General features: G+C 44.0%; 4 protein-coding genes across 5 annotated transcripts in view; 2 read left to right on the forward strand and 2 right to left on the reverse strand.

Moving 5' to 3' along the window:
• The window catches only part of LOC118517332, a 53,012-nt gene extending 52,539 nt beyond the window's left edge, over positions 1-473 (reverse strand). Inside the window, exon 1 of one of the 2 annotated variants that reach the window (XM_036063315.1) lies at positions 353-473. The gene's annotated coding sequence lies outside the window, so the exon portion shown is untranslated. Of the gene's footprint in view, positions 1-267 lie in introns of both variants that reach the window. The other variant, XM_036063314.1, reaches the window with a different exon arrangement.
• A 4,848-nt stretch (positions 474-5,321) lies between these two features.
• Positions 5,322-6,815, forward strand: LOC118517334 (PR domain zinc finger protein 5-like). Its single transcript, XM_036063317.1, has 4 exons — positions 5,322-5,995; positions 6,062-6,235; positions 6,298-6,496; positions 6,557-6,815. The coding sequence occupies exons 1-4, from the start codon at positions 5,364-5,366 to the stop codon at positions 6,716-6,718; spliced, it is 1,167 nt and encodes a 388-aa protein (XP_035919210.1). The 5' UTR covers positions 5,322-5,363; the 3' UTR covers positions 6,719-6,815.
• Positions 6,816-7,104: 289 nt separating this feature from the next.
• Positions 7,105-11,188, forward strand: LOC118517333 (alpha-1,3-mannosyl-glycoprotein 2-beta-N-acetylglucosaminyltransferase-like). The gene is made up of 5 exons (XM_036063316.1): positions 7,105-8,736; positions 8,807-8,911; positions 8,983-9,073; positions 9,153-9,323; positions 9,398-11,188. The coding sequence occupies exons 1-5, from the start codon at positions 7,715-7,717 to the stop codon at positions 9,509-9,511; spliced, it is 1,503 nt and encodes a 500-aa protein (XP_035919209.1). The 5' UTR covers positions 7,105-7,714; the 3' UTR covers positions 9,512-11,188.
• A 1,997-nt stretch (positions 11,189-13,185) lies between these two features.
• LOC118517321 (ventral anterior homeobox 1-like) lies at positions 13,186-17,129 on the reverse strand. Its single transcript, XM_036063301.1, has 2 exons — positions 16,483-17,129; positions 13,186-14,147 (listed from the first exon to the last, which is right to left on the reverse strand). The coding sequence occupies exons 1-2, from the start codon at positions 16,964-16,966 to the stop codon at positions 13,186-13,188; spliced, it is 1,446 nt and encodes a 481-aa protein (XP_035919194.1). The 5' UTR covers positions 16,967-17,129.
• Positions 17,130-18,755: the final 1,626 nt, after the last annotated feature.

The following is an 18,755-nucleotide window of genomic DNA, read 5'->3' on the forward strand; positions in this document are numbered from 1 at the left end:
CGCGATCGCGGGATCGTGTACTGATAAATTCAAGCGGCCCCGGAACCAGCTCCCCGACCTTCTCCGTATAGCTTTGCTGCTCACTTCAAGATGTTCTTTCAACCGCCTGTTTTTTGCACATAGTGATAACACCACTACAACCACAGCGAGCTAAAGAGTTCCCCCACCTGGCGGTGTGGAGCACAGTATGATAGCAAACCGTGGAAACACAATCAACACCCAACGCCTTCACAACGAACGGGCATGAAAACCTCCAATGCCTACTACCTTTGCGTTTTTCTTCTTGTTCAACTCTCGCTTAGCATCAATAATGCAGCACGAAACCACAGACAGACCCCCGGGGGTGGCTTACACCTCACAGCACAGGAACAAGCACAGCAAACGCGCAACGCGGCCTCTCGGTGTAACGACTCAAGCTGTACTGATTCGGAGTGGAAGACGGTGCTCGCGCCTTTAGCGATCGCGCGATCGCGAGACACACGGAGAACGAAGATCGGACGATCGGACGCACTGTGTGTTGCAGTGCTGCTGCTTTGGAAAGTGTTGAGCTGTGGGAGCATAACAGAAGAAACAAAAGAGCAAAGATCAGCATAAAAAGAGAGGGAGAGAAGGAGCGATGTACAAGGCGCTCCAAGAGGACCTTTTGATCCGGTGTCCAGTTTCGGTCACGGGATAAGAAAGGATCTGCCACGGGCAGTTTTGTTTTTATTCCTGTTCGATCTTCTAGTGATCTTTTTTATGCTATTTCTGTTTTCCTCCTTTTTTGGACGGTGTAACTCTTAAGCAATCAAGTGGAAAATTGATAGAATTGCTAAAATATTATTTACTTTAGATTTCATAATACGAGACTAAAGATAACGTGGAAGATCTTGAGAAAACGAGGATATCGTTGGATCGATCAAGAAATCTATTCTGCTTCACTTTTTGTCTATTCTGATGGAAAGGTAGCCAATATATGTTCGGCAATAAATCTCTCCTTCGTATAGGCTCTACAACCTCGCGAGGTCCTGGTCTGGCCTTTACTGGCTTCCTTTGACTTAATATAGCTAGCACGGTTATTGAAAAAATATTTTTTACACATCGCAAATTTAGTATATGATCAAGTGTTTTTATTTTCATCCAAAGATTCGGAAACTTCTGAATTAAAATAAAATTATAGTAGATAGTTAAGGTTTTTTCTTCTTTGTTGGCCTAAAGATCTCCTAGGTTATGCCTGCCATTATTGCTGGCTTACTAGACTTATTGTTACCGCACAGTTAGATAGTCAGTCCTCCCTATGGAGGAACGGCCTAGATGGGATTTGAACCCCGATCCTGAGAGCAGAAGAAGCGGCCGCTCGGGGCCTCTTTGGTCACGGGTGAGGGAAATCCTGTTGTTCCCTCTAAAATCACAATTAGAGGGGCCTTTAAATATCTTGACCCACCACTGGTCCTGCCGTGTGAAGACCGTCTTAGTCTCATCTAAGGCGCCATCGGGCCGCCCCAGATAGTTGGTGTAAGGTGTTATTGATATTTTGAACAACTTCCTTATATGAAACCTTATAGAACTGTTAGGCAATCTTATTGTTATGTCCATCACTGTAAGTGCAGTAATATAGGGTATCGTTCCGTTTCATTCCGAGGTTTGTTGTGCCTTTTTTGTATATTTTTGTTTTCGTCGGTTTGGGATTCGTATCTCATACCTCTTCATTAGCACTACAACCTCGAAAGATCTCGGTCTGCCATTTCTGGCTTCCTGTGAGATGATTTTATCCGTAGAAAGGTATTAAGTCTTGCATTTCTTTCTTCCAAGACAAAAAGATGAATCAATTTTAAAATAAAGTAATATAAAAAATTTTATAATAAAATATTAAAAAACTCCATAACAAAAAATATAACCAAGCATGTCAGAGATAAGACTAAAATCGAGCGAAGATGCCTTATCCGGTCTAGTTGTCTAATTGGAGTTTAGCAAAAATACTAGACTAATCAAAAAAGAGTCATGATAACCCCGTTACAATACTATCAAGTAGTTGGAAAAATTTAAATCATAAAAGTAAAAACTATATTAAACAGGATTATCTGGATGCAGGTCCCACCTTCACATCGTCAAACCTTAACGGTTTAATGAACCCCACTGGACGGAGTGCCTCTCCAAATGGCTTCCACCAACTTTTTCTCATTTTTTTTTGCTTCTTCAAGGAGCCGGTTAAAAGTTGAACTCAACAAGAGTTGAGCAAATAAATTGAATTGAATGCTTCGTTTTACGTTGAAATTCGCGAACGATCTCAATAGCATCAATATATCGAGCTTGGTATTGAGACGGAGAGCCGAACGAACAGAATGGGGCCATCAAAGGATACCAGCAGAAACCAGCTGTCTCCTTTTACTGCGGATCGCAACAGAACGCCAACCCCCTTGGGTACCACGGTCGATGAAAACCTGTTTCAAACCGTCGGTGGTGTGTGTGGGGATTATAAAAGTTGTTAATTTTTTGTTACGATCAAGGACAACGACACTACGACGCTGGAACCCGTCCTGCAGAACGGAAGAGACAGATTATTGCTTGCTGGAAGTGCTTTTTGGAAGCATAGTAAAATGAAAAAAAATATCTCCAGATGAAGCTGAAAGGAAGCAGAAGCATAATAACTTCACTCGTAACCACTGAAGCGCTTATCTCATTTGATTACGATGCGATTAGCTACGAATTGCTATTACCGTGGTATAATTCTACCATCCGCCTAGCTCCATACGGCAATGAGTAATGAGGGAGTTAGCTTTCAGGTACTCTCATGCTTAGTTACCTCGACTGCTAGAACCAGACGGAAGAACCCAACCAAGAACCGATGCAGAGACACGAACCGAAAACAAATAAAGCTCGACAAACATACGATAGCATGAGTCGTTAAAAACTCCGGACTAAGACTTAAGCAGTACGGGGTAGATATCATTCTGCTTTAAAGCCGAGATAAAATCAGCGAACAGAACAGGTCCACCCGGGTGCCGTGCATGACTTTAGTTAAAACACAGCGCTGTGTCATCCCAGCAATCACCTGTACCGTTCTGCAGACGAGTTACCAACACATTGCACACATGGCCCGGGCAAAAACAGTAGGTTAAACAAGGTTCAGGCATCGAAACCAAGGGGGTTTTTCTCATGGACCACCGAACGGGGATGTCGGCGGTTTAATCTGGCGGCTTGAATCTTGCCGACGCTCCGAACGGATCCGGATGATCCGCTAGAACACAAAACGGTTAACATATTCACATGCACAGTGCACGTCGCCGAGAACCGGGCCTTTCCGTCGGCCAGGCACGCGTGGACGCCTGGCAGCCGAAAAGCAACCGGAAAAGACCTACATACGGGGGTAGCGTACAAGCAAGTACACTATTAACACAGTTACTGGATGATCATGCGCATCACATGTGTTCCGGCCCTGCCCAACCAGGCCCAGCCGTGCGTCCAAGAACCTTTGGGATTGATCTTAAGAGCAAGTTCATTTAGGCGTAATTGTGCACGATAAAAGTATGTGTATTATTATGCTCTGCTTGCGTTCTTGCGTTCTTCGCCTTGAACTTGGTGCCTGGTACCAGGCTCAGTGGAATACAGTAATTAACGTGTGTGAGTGTAGGTCAGTGAAAATTTAACCTCTCACTAACGGTAGTGGAAAGAAACGTTTAGAATCAAGTGTTTTCTTTCAAATTTTCATTGAGGAAAAAACGCACTCATTGTTCTGAGCGTTAATGGAATCAATCTCACTCGATCTGGATCTCCGAGTTCCTCATTGAACGAGCCAAATCTTCGTGAACGAATTTTAGGTTTAACTGTATCTTAATCCGATCCTTTCGCCTGTGCTTTCCATTGCAGTGGTGAAAAATCTTATTTACTTATCAGCAAAAAATCAAACCAAGGGTCTAGAGCACTGCCAAAAGCAAACAGAAGCCCCTGCTCTCTGGTCCCTCTTAGGTTTCTAGTTATTGCGGTTTGTGGTTGCGCACCTCCCTTTCTATGCGAGGTATTGTTAGCAAGAATACGATTAATGATTTATTCTGAGCTCCCCACACCATATTCCAGTACATCAGTGAAGATACATTTGTGAGATATAGATGAAGTTAACCAAGCTGATGATGTCATTGTATCTCGCCTTTTTTTTTGGGCCTTCGTGTGGACAAGAATTAAAATTGTGTCATCTACCGTTTTCAACTAAAGCTTGACCCCAAGAATCTTCCTCCTGGAAGGCTTTTATAGAACGAATTGAAATGAAGTATTTGCTTTAATCGGGCGATCTCGTGTGGTGTGTCATCTTAATTGTCTAACGTTTGCTTTGAGTAACGTTGATGTGACGTTGTTGCGAAAAAAATCCCTTTTACCTAACACGTTGCATAAATTATCATCCTCAGCGCGCTCAAGTCCAACAAAGGCCGAGCATTCTTGAGCGACCATTCCCAATTTGCCAGCCCGGTTGTGCATTGGCGTTCCGGTCGGTGATCGTTTTGGGTGACCACAGCGGCGTGTGGTAGAATTTATTTTTCATTTCCTTTCTTTTTTTTTTTGCTTTGTTCCTCCATCCGATTCCTGTTTTATTTACTCTTTTCTTCATTTTGTTGTTGTTTTATTTTATCTGTTGCGTATGTGAACAGGTATGCGTGTGTGTCTGTATTGCTTTTCTTGCTTTCTTTTCGCGTCTTCCGAATTGTGCACGCTTCCTTATAAATAAAGCCGAACTTCTGGGAGAAATTCGCAAACGAAAATGTGAAAGAAATTCATTGGTTGACGAACGGGCCCAGCACACGACGGAGGCGGAATGGTAATCAAACTGGAATGGTATTGCGAACTACAATACTTGGAGCCGCCCCAAGTTAACGACACGTGTGGGATGTGGATGGGACATGATCAAAGTTCTTTGACTTTGGGGTTCTTGCGTACGTTTTGGAGTTGCCGTGGACACACTTTTGGCAAGGCCATTGAACTGTTTGCGAAGGATTGGTCAGTGGGTGTTTGAAATCACCGCGGGTTGTTGCATTTCGGGTGACTGGTTATGTTGATACCTGGTGACGTAGGTTGCAGAAGGAAACGGTTTTTAAATGTTTTCTTAATTTTGATAAAGATGAAGATATAATTTACAGTTTTCACGATAAGTACTCATTAAAAGTGAAAATGTATAGTCAGCGAAGAAATTTAAAAAAATGGCATACAATCGTCATCCACGCTACCGTATAAGTCCTACGTTGCACAGCAACGGAAACGATTTCAAACTGAACTCTTCAACCGCACGGTATAATCGAAACAGCTGTTGTATTTTTTAAACCGCTTGACGCGTGAATGTGTGTGACGCTACCAAATCAAAACAAACAAAACTACGAATCGGATGCAGTGTAGTAAAAATGGACAACAATCCAGTCTATTGCTTTTTATGCTTTAAAAGTGAAAATCCTGCCAATGCAATTAGCTGTGAGCCGCAAATAGTTACCATTCTGTGTCGTCAGTTTTGGTTTTCTCCGGAGGAAATAGAGCAAAAATGTGTGTGCAGTATATGCTGGACGTATGTGGATGAGTTCAATCAGTTTTACGAACAAATTAAAATGATACACCATGCAGAAGAGCAGCAACAACTCGCACTGCAAGAGAATTCCATGCATTTCGATGATTTTGATAGAAAGGAGACAGCAGTTTTGTTGGAAGAAGAATCATCGTTGATTGCAGAAACGCCAGTGGTAGATGAATACCGCGATGCCGATCCTTTGATCAGCCAAGTAAAAACCGAAACAATTGCCATTGAATCAATTGATATTGTGGATGTGATTAAAGAGGAGACAGGGGAAATAAATGTTGGATACGATAGCTATTCTGAAAAAAGCTTTCGAGAACAGGATTCACCAAACACTAGGCGAATATCATCCACTTTGGCTCGTCCCGGGTGTAACACATTTGAAAATACAACGGAAGAAAGTGGATGCGATGCATTACCCACCACACATCAGCAGGACGACCTTACTTGTACTGATTGCGCAAAATCGTATGTTTAGTATTGGTTGGCTTACATGCTAGAACAAATAATAATGCATTTGGCTTATCTTTGTAGATTCCCAACCGAACAACAACTCCAGCAACATCTCAAAAGAGATCATAAGCCCGGGTTGATGTGCGACATCTGTTCTAAGTGGGTTAAAACTAAGGAGGGTTTGCGAAAACACCAGCAAAACAGTCACTTCCCGCAAACCACCGAGCGCGTAGAGTGTTCCATATGCAACAAATGGTAAGTAGCGTGCGCGTAGCATGACCGTTTACCATTTACCATAATTAATCTTCCCTCCACAGGATGAAAAACAATGGAAGCCTTCAAAAGCATTTGATCCGCCACCGGACGAGCGATAAGCCGAACATATGCGAGATCTGTGGCAAGGTGGCCCCAAACTATGCGGCTCTCAAAAGTCACAAGCTGTTTGTTCACATAAAGCAACGGACTTTCCGCTGTCTGGTTTGCAAAAAGGCGTTCAAACGGGCCTTTACTTTGGAGGTAAGCTTGTTGGAGCCGGTGTAATGCAATTAGATGATTATAGCTCAACTTTACTTACAGGAACACATGACGACGCACACGGGCAGCTCGCTGTACAATTGTCCGCACTGTACGAGAACGTTCAATTCATCCGCCAATCTGCATGCGCATAGGAAGAAAGTGCATCGGAAAGAGTGGGAGATAAGCCGCAATGAGTATGAAAAACGGTTTCGAGGGGAATAATAAGTGATCCCAACGAAATTATTCATTGGTTGTAATTGATTGGTTATTAATTCAGTAAATATTAGCATATTTAAAATATATATTGAAGAGCAGAAAAGTTTCCTGCACCGTTTGCATTTCTTTTTCGGTGGAAGAACTGTTGATAAACAAACGCATTTTCAAACGGATAGCGAATGACAGCAGACGTCAACCCTTGAGGGCCAAGCATTCGCGAGTTATCTTCATTCATACTGGATGTTATTGGTAAGTTTATCTACTCAAATCACAGCTTATGCATTATATGAAATAATTATTGAATATTTTTCATTTTTATTTCGGTGAAACAATCCCGCAAAAATCGCAATTCAAAAAGTAAATGCATATGCGTCCATATGTATCTTCTACACCAGAGCCGATTGCGCTAAACGTCATCCCGATCTGACAGCACGTAAACAAAACGACATACATCCACGTATCGGTCCGGAATGGGAAAATAATCCGTGAGAAAAATACGCCAGCCCCCTTGTTCAACAGTTTGCAAATGCGATCTTATCAACGAATTAAGTGCGATGGAAACGAGTGCAGTATATCGCGCCGTGTGAACCCCTTGTTTGCGCCCTGCGTGTGAGCGCGCTTCGTTCTAAACTATTCCAATGCTCAATTCCGATGGCAGGTTACGGACATGTAGCGATGATAGTGGCTAGTTGCGGTGGTAATCATCATACATTCGGCGTGTGGTGCTATCGGTGCACGGAGTAGCAGCATAGTAAGGTTGCAATTGTATTTAGCGGGTAGCAGTAGTCGCAAGCAACTCAATTTACGCGCGGTGTTTTGTGTGGCAAAAGCCAAAACGTGCAGGCGGCACCACTCACTCGCCTGTACACACATCAGTCGAAAGGTGGCTTGAAAGCAGGGTTTTGTTCTTAGTGCGTAGCGCCGCACACGTACGTGTGGCGATCGACGGTGCATTAGTTGTGGGGAGTATTTCAAATTTCGCAAGCGTGCGATAACGGCGTCATGCGGCCACGTAAGACAATTTTGCTCATCGGCGTGCTGGTCATCTGGGTGCTGATGACTTATCTAGCGTTTATGCGCTCCGTCCGGGTAACGGATGGTTCGCGCCCACGGCCCGCCTTTCCCAGCAAACTGATGCTGGAAAAGGTGCAACACTTTGAGCAGAATCTAAAGAGCTTTTCCGAGAACCGGCAGAATCTGTACCGAGACATCATAAATATTTTGCGCCGCGAGGACAAGGTACCGAGTGTTCCGGCGCAGGTCATTCCCGCCATACCATCACAAGAATCTCCCGGGCTCGCTAATGAGGAAGGAGAAACGGCGAAGGAACGAAGTGCGGATGTTGAAGACGAAACGAAAGGTGTTCTCGGTGTACCCGCACCACTGGCACCGATCCCGGAAGCTGAAGATGGACGACCCGAAGTCGAGCGCATCTTGAGCAAATTTCAGCAACGTTATCTCAACAATGATCCAGCCTTTCCCGTGATCCCGGTCGTTGTGTTCGCTTGTAATCGCATCTCTGTCAACAAGTGTCTGGACGATCTGATACGCTATCGGCCAAGCCCGGACCAGTTCCCGATAATTGTGTCACAAGACTGTGATGATGAGGCGACCCGGAACACGATCCTTTCGTACCGGGACGAGGTGACGCTCATACAGCAACCGGACCAATCGGACATTCCCGTACCGCCGAAGGAGAAGAAGTACAAGGGTTATTACAAAATTGCGCGCCACTATGGGTGGGCGTTGCGGGCCGTGTTTGGCCAAGGGTTCGATTCGGTAATACTGGTCGAGGACGATCTGAGCGTGGCACCGGACTTTTACGAGTACTTCCTCGGCACGTATCCGATTTTGAAGCGTGACAAATCACTGTGGTGTGTGTCGGCGTGGAACGATAACGGGAAGGATGGATTAATCGATAGTACGGCGCATGATCTGCTCTACCGGTCCGATTTCTTCCCCGGGCTGGGCTGGATGATGACGAAGGATCTGTGGGACGAGCTGGAACCGAAGTGGCCGAAAGCGTGAGTTGAAAGGATCTCGCTGGAGACCTCGTTGTACTGATCAGTCGTTTTAACTTTCTTATGATTTTAGGTTCTGGGATGATTGGATACGGCAGCCAGAACAGCGTAAGGAACGCGCCTGTATACGGCCCGAACTGCCGCGGACGCGAACGTTCGGCAAGATAGGTGTATCCAAGTGAGTAGAGCGAGGAAGCATAAGCTTTTACGTGCTGAAGGTTAATTTAATATGTTTTTCTATCATTATAGTGGTCTCTTCTTCGACAAGCATCTGAAGTACATCAAGCTAAGCGAAGAGTTTGTGAGCTTCACCAAAAACAACCTGTCCTATCTAGTAAAGGTAAACGAAGATTGCCTATTTGTTAATCTTACAAGATCAAATCTAACATTTCCCTTCTTTCAACACGCCTCTACTCCAGCCTGCCTACGACGACGCTTTCCTGAAAGCCGTCTACCAAAGCACGGTGGTAACGTTGGATGAGCTGAAGCGTGGCATGGTAATGACCCGGGAACCGATTCGCATAACGTACCACACCAAAGAACAATACAAACGGGCCACCAAGAATCTCGGCCTGATGGACGATTTTAAGGTAAGGACGGGCAAGCCATTCCACAGCGTAAAGGCGTGCGATTAAAATGGCGTGTCTGTTGTAACGTTTTGCAGAGCGGTGTACCACGGACGGCTTACCGGGGCATAGTTTCGTTCTTCTACAACGGACAGCGCGTTTATCTGGCACCCAGCGCTAACTGGAAGGGGTACGATCTCACCTGGAGTTAACAGAGCGCTCCACTGCCCAGCCTGATCTAGCGGCGTAGCATTGTTATCGTTTTGCTGCGCAACCTGTTTCGAGGTGCATTCGCTTCCGTGAAGAACTGACTTTTCTTACCACACTCGCGCGGGGCCAGCGAAACACACACACACACACAGACACTCAGCAGACACATTTAAGTGGCATTTGTTTTAGCGGTAATCGTTGAAGTATGTTTAATTTGGGTCTCACAGATTTCAATGCTCATCACCAGCGGTAGGTGGGATGGCAAAATTTTAAAACGATTGCATCCGGAAACGTGCGATTCGGTTCCCCTGTAGCGTTGACAGGTTTTAGTTAAATTTTTTCGTTGAAATCGAACAACACGTGTGAATCATTCCTATGCTCTTGAGGTACTTGCAAATATAGGTTAAGGTTTTTGAAAACGGAAAAAAAGGTTCATACTCCTAGTAAACAAATCGGTGAAGCTAACAGGAGCTCGAAGTGATTGAAACAATCAGCTTACAGGATTAAGTTTATTGAGTTAGGTTATTTAAAATGCTATTTTAATGTTTTGTTTCAATGAAACGACACTACAGAAAAAAACTACTACAGGAAGCCAAGAGTATAAAGATCATTATTTTAAACCATTTTCTCATATCAATAGTATCCAGCTAATCTTTGCTGGCTGCAATTCAACGGCTTTTTTTTCCTCTGTTAAACAACTCACTATCAAACACAGTTCCTCGCTATCACTTCTGCCTTACGTTCCTTTTTCCGTGCAACATCTTGCAATATCTGTAACACCAAATCTTTTTCCCTACGCCCGGATTGGACTCGCTAAGCATGGGTTTGTGATGCAGTCTTGCGAGGTGCAACCAATAGATTGTAAGCAGCAGGTGCATAAAGAAAAAGAACACATACAGCGCATAAGCGCTGCAGCAGCTAGTCAGATGAGAGAGAGTATGTGATTATGGGGGGTACGACAAAAAGGGGACGACCAAACCAGAGGGTCGCCACAGTGCAGCTCAATAAAAAAAGATCGTCAGAGCTAAACACTAAGCCGAACACAAACAAATTGCGTCAACAAACGAACAAGCAAGCAATAGCTTTCGGCTCGCTCTTTTAGAACGTGTGCGTGTGTTGTGAGGGGTTTTAAACTAAATCGTAGCAAAATTGCATGACGTAAAACACCGACGGTAGGAACAATCGTTAGTCATTTGGCGGCAAGTGTTGTTGCTAGAGGCGTAAGTCAGAAGGTAGAAGGATAAATGATCATTATAAATGCTAAGAGTGCAACAAATCTCGATCGCAACACATGGCGCTACACACCGCTCAACCTACACGCATTGTACGCGTCCGTGCGTGGTGTCTGTTGTAAATAGCGGCAAACACTGAAAAGGGGTAGCATTTTTAACTATTTAGATAAAGAGGCAAACTCAAACACACCGAAACTGTACGTGTCAAATAGCAGTCGATTCGATTCGAAGGACTAAAATCAGTAATTAGCAACAATCATATTAGTGCAAACGAAGGGCATGCAAAAGAAACTAACCAAAAAACGAAAGGGAATGGTGTTTGTGTCATCTGGATATAACTGTGGTGTCACCATCTTGTTTCATGCCTACACACTGGTGAACAACACACGAAATTGTGTGCAACGTTGTAAATAAATCAAAGCTCTGTGTAGCTCTCGTGTTACTGTATTTCGGGTGGTTCATTGCTGTAGCACAAACGGCTTGTTAGTTAATTTGTTGGAAGATTTAATGGAATGTATGGCTGCGTAAGACGCTATTACAGCGTTACTCTGTCCAAGTTAATGTGAATGCTGTGCTGAATAGTTACACCTACATTCAGACAAAAATGTCAGAATGGATGACAATGAGCCATATTGATCATCGCTCACTGAATCGTGACCAATTTCCTTAGTGCAGTGGAGGAACAAGTAAGAATTTTAGGTCTAGACCCTCCTCGTGACCGTATTTGAGATCTATAATTGACTCAGTTAGTATAACATTTTGAAGGTCTCTTCCTCGGCTACTAAAAAATGAAGCATCTTAGAAGAGAACCCTTGAACGAGGCCCCGTTTAAATGGCCTACAGGATGACGATCCTTTAACGAGGCTCCTTGGTCGATACCCCTTGGACGATGCTCATTCAACGTGGCCCCTTGGACCCTTGGAGGTCCCTTGTATGAAGTTCCTTGGACGAGGCTCCTTGGACAAGGCCCCTTGGACGAGGTTCTTTGGATGAGGCCCCTTGGATAAGGCCCCTTGGATGAGGCCCCTTGGACGAGGCCCCTTGGACGAGGCCCCTTGGACGAGGCCCCTTGGACGAGGCCCCTTGGACGAGGCCTCTTTGACCATGTCCTTTTGACCATGCTCCTTAGACGAGGCCCCTTGGACGAGGCTCCTTGAACGAGTCCCAAAAACGAGACCCCTTGGAAGAGGCTCCTTGCACGAGGCCCCTTGGATGAGGCCCTTGGACGAGGCCCCTTGGACGAGGCTCCTTGGACAAGGCCATTTGGGCGAGGTCCTTTGGACTAGGCCCCTTGGACGAAGCTCCTTGAATGAGTCCCACAAACGAGGCCCCTTGGAAGAGGCTGTTGGGAAAAAGCTCCTTGGACAAGCCTTCTAGAAAAAGGCTGTGGAAATTGGTCCTTTAGAACAGGCAGCTTTAGAACGAAGCTCCTCGGAAAAGTCCCATTTCGAGGAGGTTCTGTTTACAGAAGATCTCCCTTGGACGAACCCTCAAAGCCTATTTTAACCTCGAATATTCAAAGATCAAAGAGGTTACTGTAAGAGAGAACCAGGGCACCTTAAACAACGCAATTTTAACATTCCTCGAATTCAAAGATCTCTCATACGTGGTCGAAGCTGAGAAAATGTACAAAACTTAAGTTACACAGTCGGTTTTTGCGCCTAAAGATAGTTCGGCAGTAGCAAAGTTGATCGTACTGCTTGGTCCTTTGAATTTTAAACACTCCCAGAATACAAAGATGGCGAGACATTTTCGGTTGATGCTAGAGAACGCGTATCATCGTATTTATGAATAATAATTTAAAGTAAACGCAAATTTTAAAAAGCTGCAGTCCAACGAACCTCAAACGATTACTTCTACCGATTGGTAGGAATCTTCGTCTTAGTCGTCTGTCCTAGCCAGTCAGTGGGATTTACTGTCACATCATGATCAAATACTTCTTCTCTCAAAATTTGGCTACAAGCTAACGAAGTTGTCTGCATCATTAGCCGATAATTAATGTATGCTATTTATTTACCATAAGAGCGTAGCATCCATGCGAAAAAAATGATCTTTTCCTTACAATCGTTAGACACGCCCTCTTTTTCCCGATGCACAAGATGATGGCTAAAAGCAGTGTCCGGCAGCAGTTTGTCTTGAGAGATTTTAGTTTCACGGATATTCTTGTTGGAAAACGAATATTTGAACTGAAGTGGCTCAAACAATTCTAGTTACTATCCTTAGTATTAACAACAAAATTAAAAATTTATTTTCGTCGAAGTCTGCAGTAAAATTTTTCAAACTCACAGCTGTTGATATAATTTTATCAGTTATGCATAATTTTATCAAATTTGTTTGTAAACTTTAAACCATTTTAAATTCATGCAACATTTATTTTTACAAAAAAAATGATTCAAACATTGGAATTTTCATCACCGTTTCTAAAGGTTCTAAAGAGGTTGCGATCATAGCATCACTTCATCCTCTATTTCTTCACAATCAATTTCACTGGACGAATCCTGCTCACTGCCAGCTACCAAACCATCCCTGCTAGTACACTCGTTGTTGTTGATCGAATCCGTGCCCTTTTTGCTGCCGGCACGCACACCGGCCACGATCGGCGATTCTGCCGCGCTGGATGTGGTTAAACTTTCGATCATATTGCTCGGATTGCCAAATGCTCGCTCGAGATCGGCTATCCCCGAGCTGTTGCTATCTGTGGCCAGCAGTCCACCGTTCACGAGATCGTTTGGGTTAAACTTTGGACCAGGCATACCGGCGGCAGAGTAGTACGCACCGTCGATGAGATCACCCGTAGCGAGTGGCCTCAGACCAAGTGGTTGTACTAGTCGGTTTTGTGGCGATGGTGAAGGAATTTTGTATGGAAATGCACCCGATCCTGGCGCATTTATTGTGGGTATGTACGCTCCAGATGGCATTCCGGGACGTGTGGCAAAATTGGGACCCGCGTTCATAGGGATTGATCCCGCCAGTCCTGGGTATGGTCTAATGGCGGCCGGATGTTGCATACCGAGCGGTGGATGATGGTGGGGCGACGCTGCACCAGCCGAACCGGGCTGAGGACCGTTCAGCAGAAGCGATTGGACGGGTGTTGGTCCGTTTGGTGTTTGGCTGAACAGCCACAACCGATCTCCAACGACCATCGGTCGGGCGAAGCTTCCAATGCCGAGCTGGGAGTAGTAGTGTGAGGCCAGCGACTCTACGTCGGCCGTATACTTGCGTTTCCACTTGGTGCGTCGGTTTTGGAACCAGATCTTTATCTGCGTTTCGGTTAGGTGTAGCTGCTTGGCCAGTGCGGTTCGTTTGGCGACGGATAGATATTTGCCGCGTTCAAATTCCGTTTCGAGGGCTTTGATCTGAGCCGCGGAGAATGCTGTCCGGGGTCGTTTCTTTCGATCGTCGTGCGGTGTGAGTCCACCTAAGAGTAGAGAAAAGTAAATAAAAAGAACGAAATATTTAGTAATAAGAGAAAATCATTTACTGCTGACAGGTATGGAGTCATAAACTTTAAAAATTGAGCTACTAGAAAAATATTAAACTAAATAGAAACTTATTACACCAAAAAGACGCAAATAGCTTCCTCGCACCTACTTGCGTCACTTTGGGCGAGGGAAAGTACACCGCCTTCAACATCTACTCTACCACGAAGACGATCTTTCTCACATCCTCTCCTCCGGAGCCGTTGATCGACAGTCGGTGACAATTAAGTGGCGTATTTGGAAGCAATTAGAAAACGATTAAATGGCTCTTTGGTGATGATTGATGAGCGGTACGACAGGTTTGTTAGTTTTTTTTTTCCCGGGCTTACATTTTAAACACTGAACGGATTTCCTACGGGTCGGATAGATTTTTCGACGGCAGGAAAATAGACGATCGTAGGCGATAAGTTATTGAGAGAAGTATTTAAAGCTTGTTGCCTAAAAATATTCAAGCATTTTGAGCCGGCGTGTCGCGTCGAGTGACACTTTGTTGTAGCAATTTCCAAGCATCAATCAGTAGCACTGCGCAGTGAAAACTAATTAGCGATTCTTTAGTGATGCTTCGGCATTCCAAGCTTGTTGTTTTGGTTATTTTTCTGTGGTTGATATAAAATATTTAAAGTAGCGTTCATGGCATTGGCCGATATAATCGATCATCGAAGCAAAGTAATTGAGATAAGTCATTGCCATCTTAAATTTTTCATTCCTCATAATAAGTTAGTAGATTATTGTGCTTTTTATATGTTTTACAACCTACTTTATTTGAAACTCTTTTCTAGTTTCCATTCTAGTTATAATTCATGAATTTTCCAATCACCTATACAACTGCAGGCCTTGCCGACTTCTCTCTCTCTCTCTCTCTCTCTCTCTCTCTCTCTCTCTCTCTCTCTTAACGACCCCTTAAGGACATGCCTGCAATTTCTGTCTTACTAGACTTAATGATACCACGTAGTTGGATAATCAGTCCTTGCTACTCGGGAACGGTACGGATGGGATTTGAACCCCAGGTCCCACCGTATAAAGACCAGCGCCGTTATCACCTCTACCACCAGGTGCGAGGGCTTGTCCATTCCTCAATTAAACTTTAAAATTAAAAAAGGCATTGAAAATATTTTAAACAAGTTTTTATATAATCTCCATTTAATTTCTCAAGATATCACTTTGCTTAAGTTTATAACAGTGAGAGGAGTCATGCCTGTGGCTGTCATGCTGTCGGAACGTACAGTAATTAACCTGGGACATGTTTTTGAACCTGTTTAAAATAATAATTCAGCATACATTCTAACGCTAATGAAACAATTGCTCTCAAAAATTAACTTGTTTAACTATGATTAACTTTTTAAAGGTTTTTTTTAATTTAAAGCTGAAACGGTCAATTATTGGAAACATTTGGAACTTCTGGGCCAATTGTTGTGCAAAATCGCCGACTGAAAACGTAAGCGAATGCTGCGTTGTGGTACAATAATTGGTGTCTATTGAACTCTAATCGCTTTGCGTTATGTGGTGTCCTTAACGCGTTCTTCTAGACGACCTGAGTACAATTATGCTATTAATGGAAACATTTTGACGAGCCTCGATGGCCGATTAAATGTGAGACCTAGGGGTATTATTAGACTAAAAATCGGAAGAAGCGGAAGCAGAGCATTAGGACTAGTATTTAAGATGTCAAAAGAATTTGAGGGTAATTTTCGCATAAAAGCTCTTTGCTGCTGTGTAGGCAAGCCCGTTCGAGAATGCAATTTGTTCGTTTGGTGTTCTCATGCCGAGGCATGGATAAACAGGACGGAAGGATCTCAAAACAAATGTTCTCGTTATGTTGTCCCTAAACTATACTGGAGAGACCGAGCCAAATTCGTCTAATTGATTAACAACTGTCCGTTATTTCATTTATAGAGCAACAATTTTTAAAGTTAGTTACCATAGGCAATGGTATCTAAATTTAAGTATCGAAGAGTAAACTTTCATCTACTCTACAACACTTCCAGGCTATTATAATAATACGGCAAGTATTAATAATTACAACGACCTTTCAACCTAATACTCGTAATTGTATACCAATTTCACCAACAATTTATAAGAGATTCAAATAATGCAATTCTTTTAATTATATTAACTCATAAAATAGACGAAACGTTGATTTTTGTCTTAAAATAAGTATTATTTGGCATCTGATAATCAGTTTGTCAGTTAGTTTGGCAAAGTGATCTCAATAGCAGTTAAATTATTTAATTTTTTGTTTGAAGTCATTAAAATCATTTCAATTACCTCCAGCGCTACCTTCGGAAGCAATCTCCGAACAGTTATCCATCGTATCCTCGTTGCAGCTAGACTCGGGCGATGAGGATCCCGCCCGTTCTTCCGACGGTGATCGCTCGTCAAACGAACTCACGTTCGGCTCACTCTTACTAACATCCATAAACTCAGCCGCAGACGAACTGTGTGTCATCATGGTCTGATAAACAATTCCGCTTGGTACTGCGGGAATAGCGTTCGAAAAGGATCCCACCAGCCGATGATCCAATCCACGATACGTTCCACCGGAAGCCGATGAGGATGGCGCAGCAGCACTGGCTCGATGGTCCGGTTTCGCGAGCAAATGTTCGATTGAGAAACTATTTTTCGCACGATTGTTTGCGGCCGGATCGACCGGGTGAATGGTGGTCGGTGTTGCGGTTGCAAACGTGGATGCCATCGCTGACGTAATGGTCGATGTCACTAGCGGTTTACCGAGGGAAGGATTGTTCATAGTACGGTAGTAATTTTGCGTCACTAGCACGAGCTGCTTTTATGCGGCAAAAACCATATCCAGCTTTCCACCGGACAATCACTTAAAGATTTTCCACTTTTCACCATGAGTGTGAGTTAACGAATAAACATCTGTTGTTGGTTTCACTTAAAGATTCGTCACACAAAACTACGACACGACGCGAACACTTTCCGACGTCCGTCTCGATGAGTTTTCCACGATCAACTGGGCGATGGAAAAGCAGAACGTTGCCGGCAGAACTTTTCCACGCGTGATCACGCGACGGTCGAGGATGCTCGTGTGGTTAAAAAGGTCCTGAAGAAAAGCTGCAGAGACAGCACTCGATGAAACCGCCCTTTTGCTACAGATCAGGGCTGGTCAAGCAAATTGAACCTGTTAATATTCTTCTATAAGTGATGACATTTAAAATTTTAAGTTTATAAATTCAAGTAAACAATTAAGTTGTAAGAAACGAACAAAATATGGTGACTTAATTTAAAATAATAGATAAGTATCACAGCTCAAATTGCCAAACCCTGCCTTTAGCCATCATCCTGCGATCGGACGGCCAAAAAAGGGGCGTGCCCTTCGAATCGTGCGTAAAAGATCATTTCCTTCGAGCTGCGCCGGGTTTCTGGTGAACAAGCACGCTTCAATAAATCATTTGCCTAATTATCCCGCGTGAGGAATTTTTCCGACGAGTAATATAGCGCGCGCGCGTCGAGAACCGATCCGGTCGATGGTTCAATGGGGGGGGGGAAAATGAATCGGCAGTATTGAGGTAGAGTGCTTGGCGTAGGAACACACGAACATTATCAACGGCTCATTTCATCGTTAGTATCTCATCTGTTCGGGTTTATAGCGGCGATATTTACCTCGCTACGTTACGCGGCGCAATTGGGTGATCGGCGATCCTGTGACAGGGTCCCACCAAAAGGAGGAGAGAAAATAAATTGGTAAAATCTGTTTATTGACTCATCAGGAAGAGATCGGAATTTTAACACCCGGATTAGGTAGGGGCAGGGATGATTGAGACAACGTACAAGTTGCAATTTAATGGCACTCTTAGTCGGGTGTCTAATTAAGCGATCAGTACGTACGGAGGAGGATTCGGTCATGTGGGTACCTGACGACAGGATAGGCGACAAAGGTACGTTCGGAGTTTATTTATAGGTAGAATGAGAATAAATTTATATCGGAAAAAGGATGCTTTTATAGCATATGTTATAGGAGTTCAAGACCGCATTTATAGCAACGAAGTCCTCTCAGCAAAGGAGTCTTGTTCAGGCATTCCTTCAAATTAGCAAACGATCATAGACAGGTTCACGCATCGCACCATAAATAAGTCACCTGACGTACGATCGAATGTCATTGTTGAGCCCGGTGTTCGGGCACTATGCAACCGGCGAAGCTAGGAAACCGAAGGAAGACAAATTATTCGAACAATTTTCCACCATTCGCCGCTGGAAGCAAAGGGGTGAAGTGGCGAACGCGCCTTATGTGTGCATTTTTCGGTGTTTGTTTTATACGCCACAACATTTCCTGTCACCGTTTGCACCCGAACGACTTCCAACATCTTCACGCAAGACTTGCCGGAGACTGGCGACTCGCGAGAAGATAAATTAACCGCAAGATTTATTTTTAATTTCAAACAAAGTTCTGACGATCGTTTCGAAGGCGGTTCCGACCGACCGACCGAGGATGTCGCATCGGTGGTGTCGGAATTGCTCCCCCATTTTCTCGTTTTTCCATCGCTCGAAATGGATGCCCCGAATGCACCCCCCGAAAA

Source organism: Anopheles stephensi, unplaced genomic scaffold (assembly GCF_013141755.1).
Source record: "Anopheles stephensi strain Indian unplaced genomic scaffold, UCI_ANSTEP_V1.0 ucontig94, whole genome shotgun sequence".
Lineage (NCBI taxonomy): Eukaryota > Metazoa > Arthropoda > Insecta > Diptera > Culicidae > Anopheles > Anopheles stephensi.

What these genes read in the sequence shown, in the direction of transcription:
- LOC118517334 (XM_036063317.1), top strand. Translation starts at nt 5,364, where the DNA reads ATGGACAACAATCCAGTCTATTGCTTTTTATGCTTTAAAAGTGAAAAT. An exon ending in TGTACTGATTGCGCAAAATC is followed by an intron (nt 5,996 to 6,061) that starts GTATGTTTAGTA and finishes TTATCTTTGTAG; the next exon opens with ATTCCCAACCGAACAACAAC. An exon ending in AACGGGCCTTTACTTTGGAG is followed by an intron (nt 6,497 to 6,556) that starts GTAAGCTTGTTG and finishes CTTTACTTACAG; the next exon opens with GAACACATGACGACGCACAC.
- LOC118517333 (XM_036063316.1), top strand. Translation starts at nt 7,715, where the DNA reads ATGCGGCCACGTAAGACAATTTTGCTCATCGGCGTGCTGGTCATCTGG. An exon ending in GAACCGAAGTGGCCGAAAGC is followed by an intron (nt 8,737 to 8,806) that starts GTGAGTTGAAAG and finishes TTATGATTTTAG; the next exon opens with GTTCTGGGATGATTGGATAC. An exon ending in GGCAAGATAGGTGTATCCAA is followed by an intron (nt 8,912 to 8,982) that starts GTGAGTAGAGCG and finishes CTATCATTATAG; the next exon opens with TGGTCTCTTCTTCGACAAGC.
- LOC118517321 (XM_036063301.1), bottom strand. Translation starts at nt 16,966, where the DNA reads ATGAACAATCCTTCCCTCGGTAAACCGCTAGTGACATCGACCATTACG. An exon ending in CGAAGGTAGCGCTGGAGGTA is followed by an intron (nt 14,148 to 16,482) that starts ATTGAAATGATT and finishes GTGGACTCACAC; the next exon opens with CGCACGACGATCGAAAGAAA.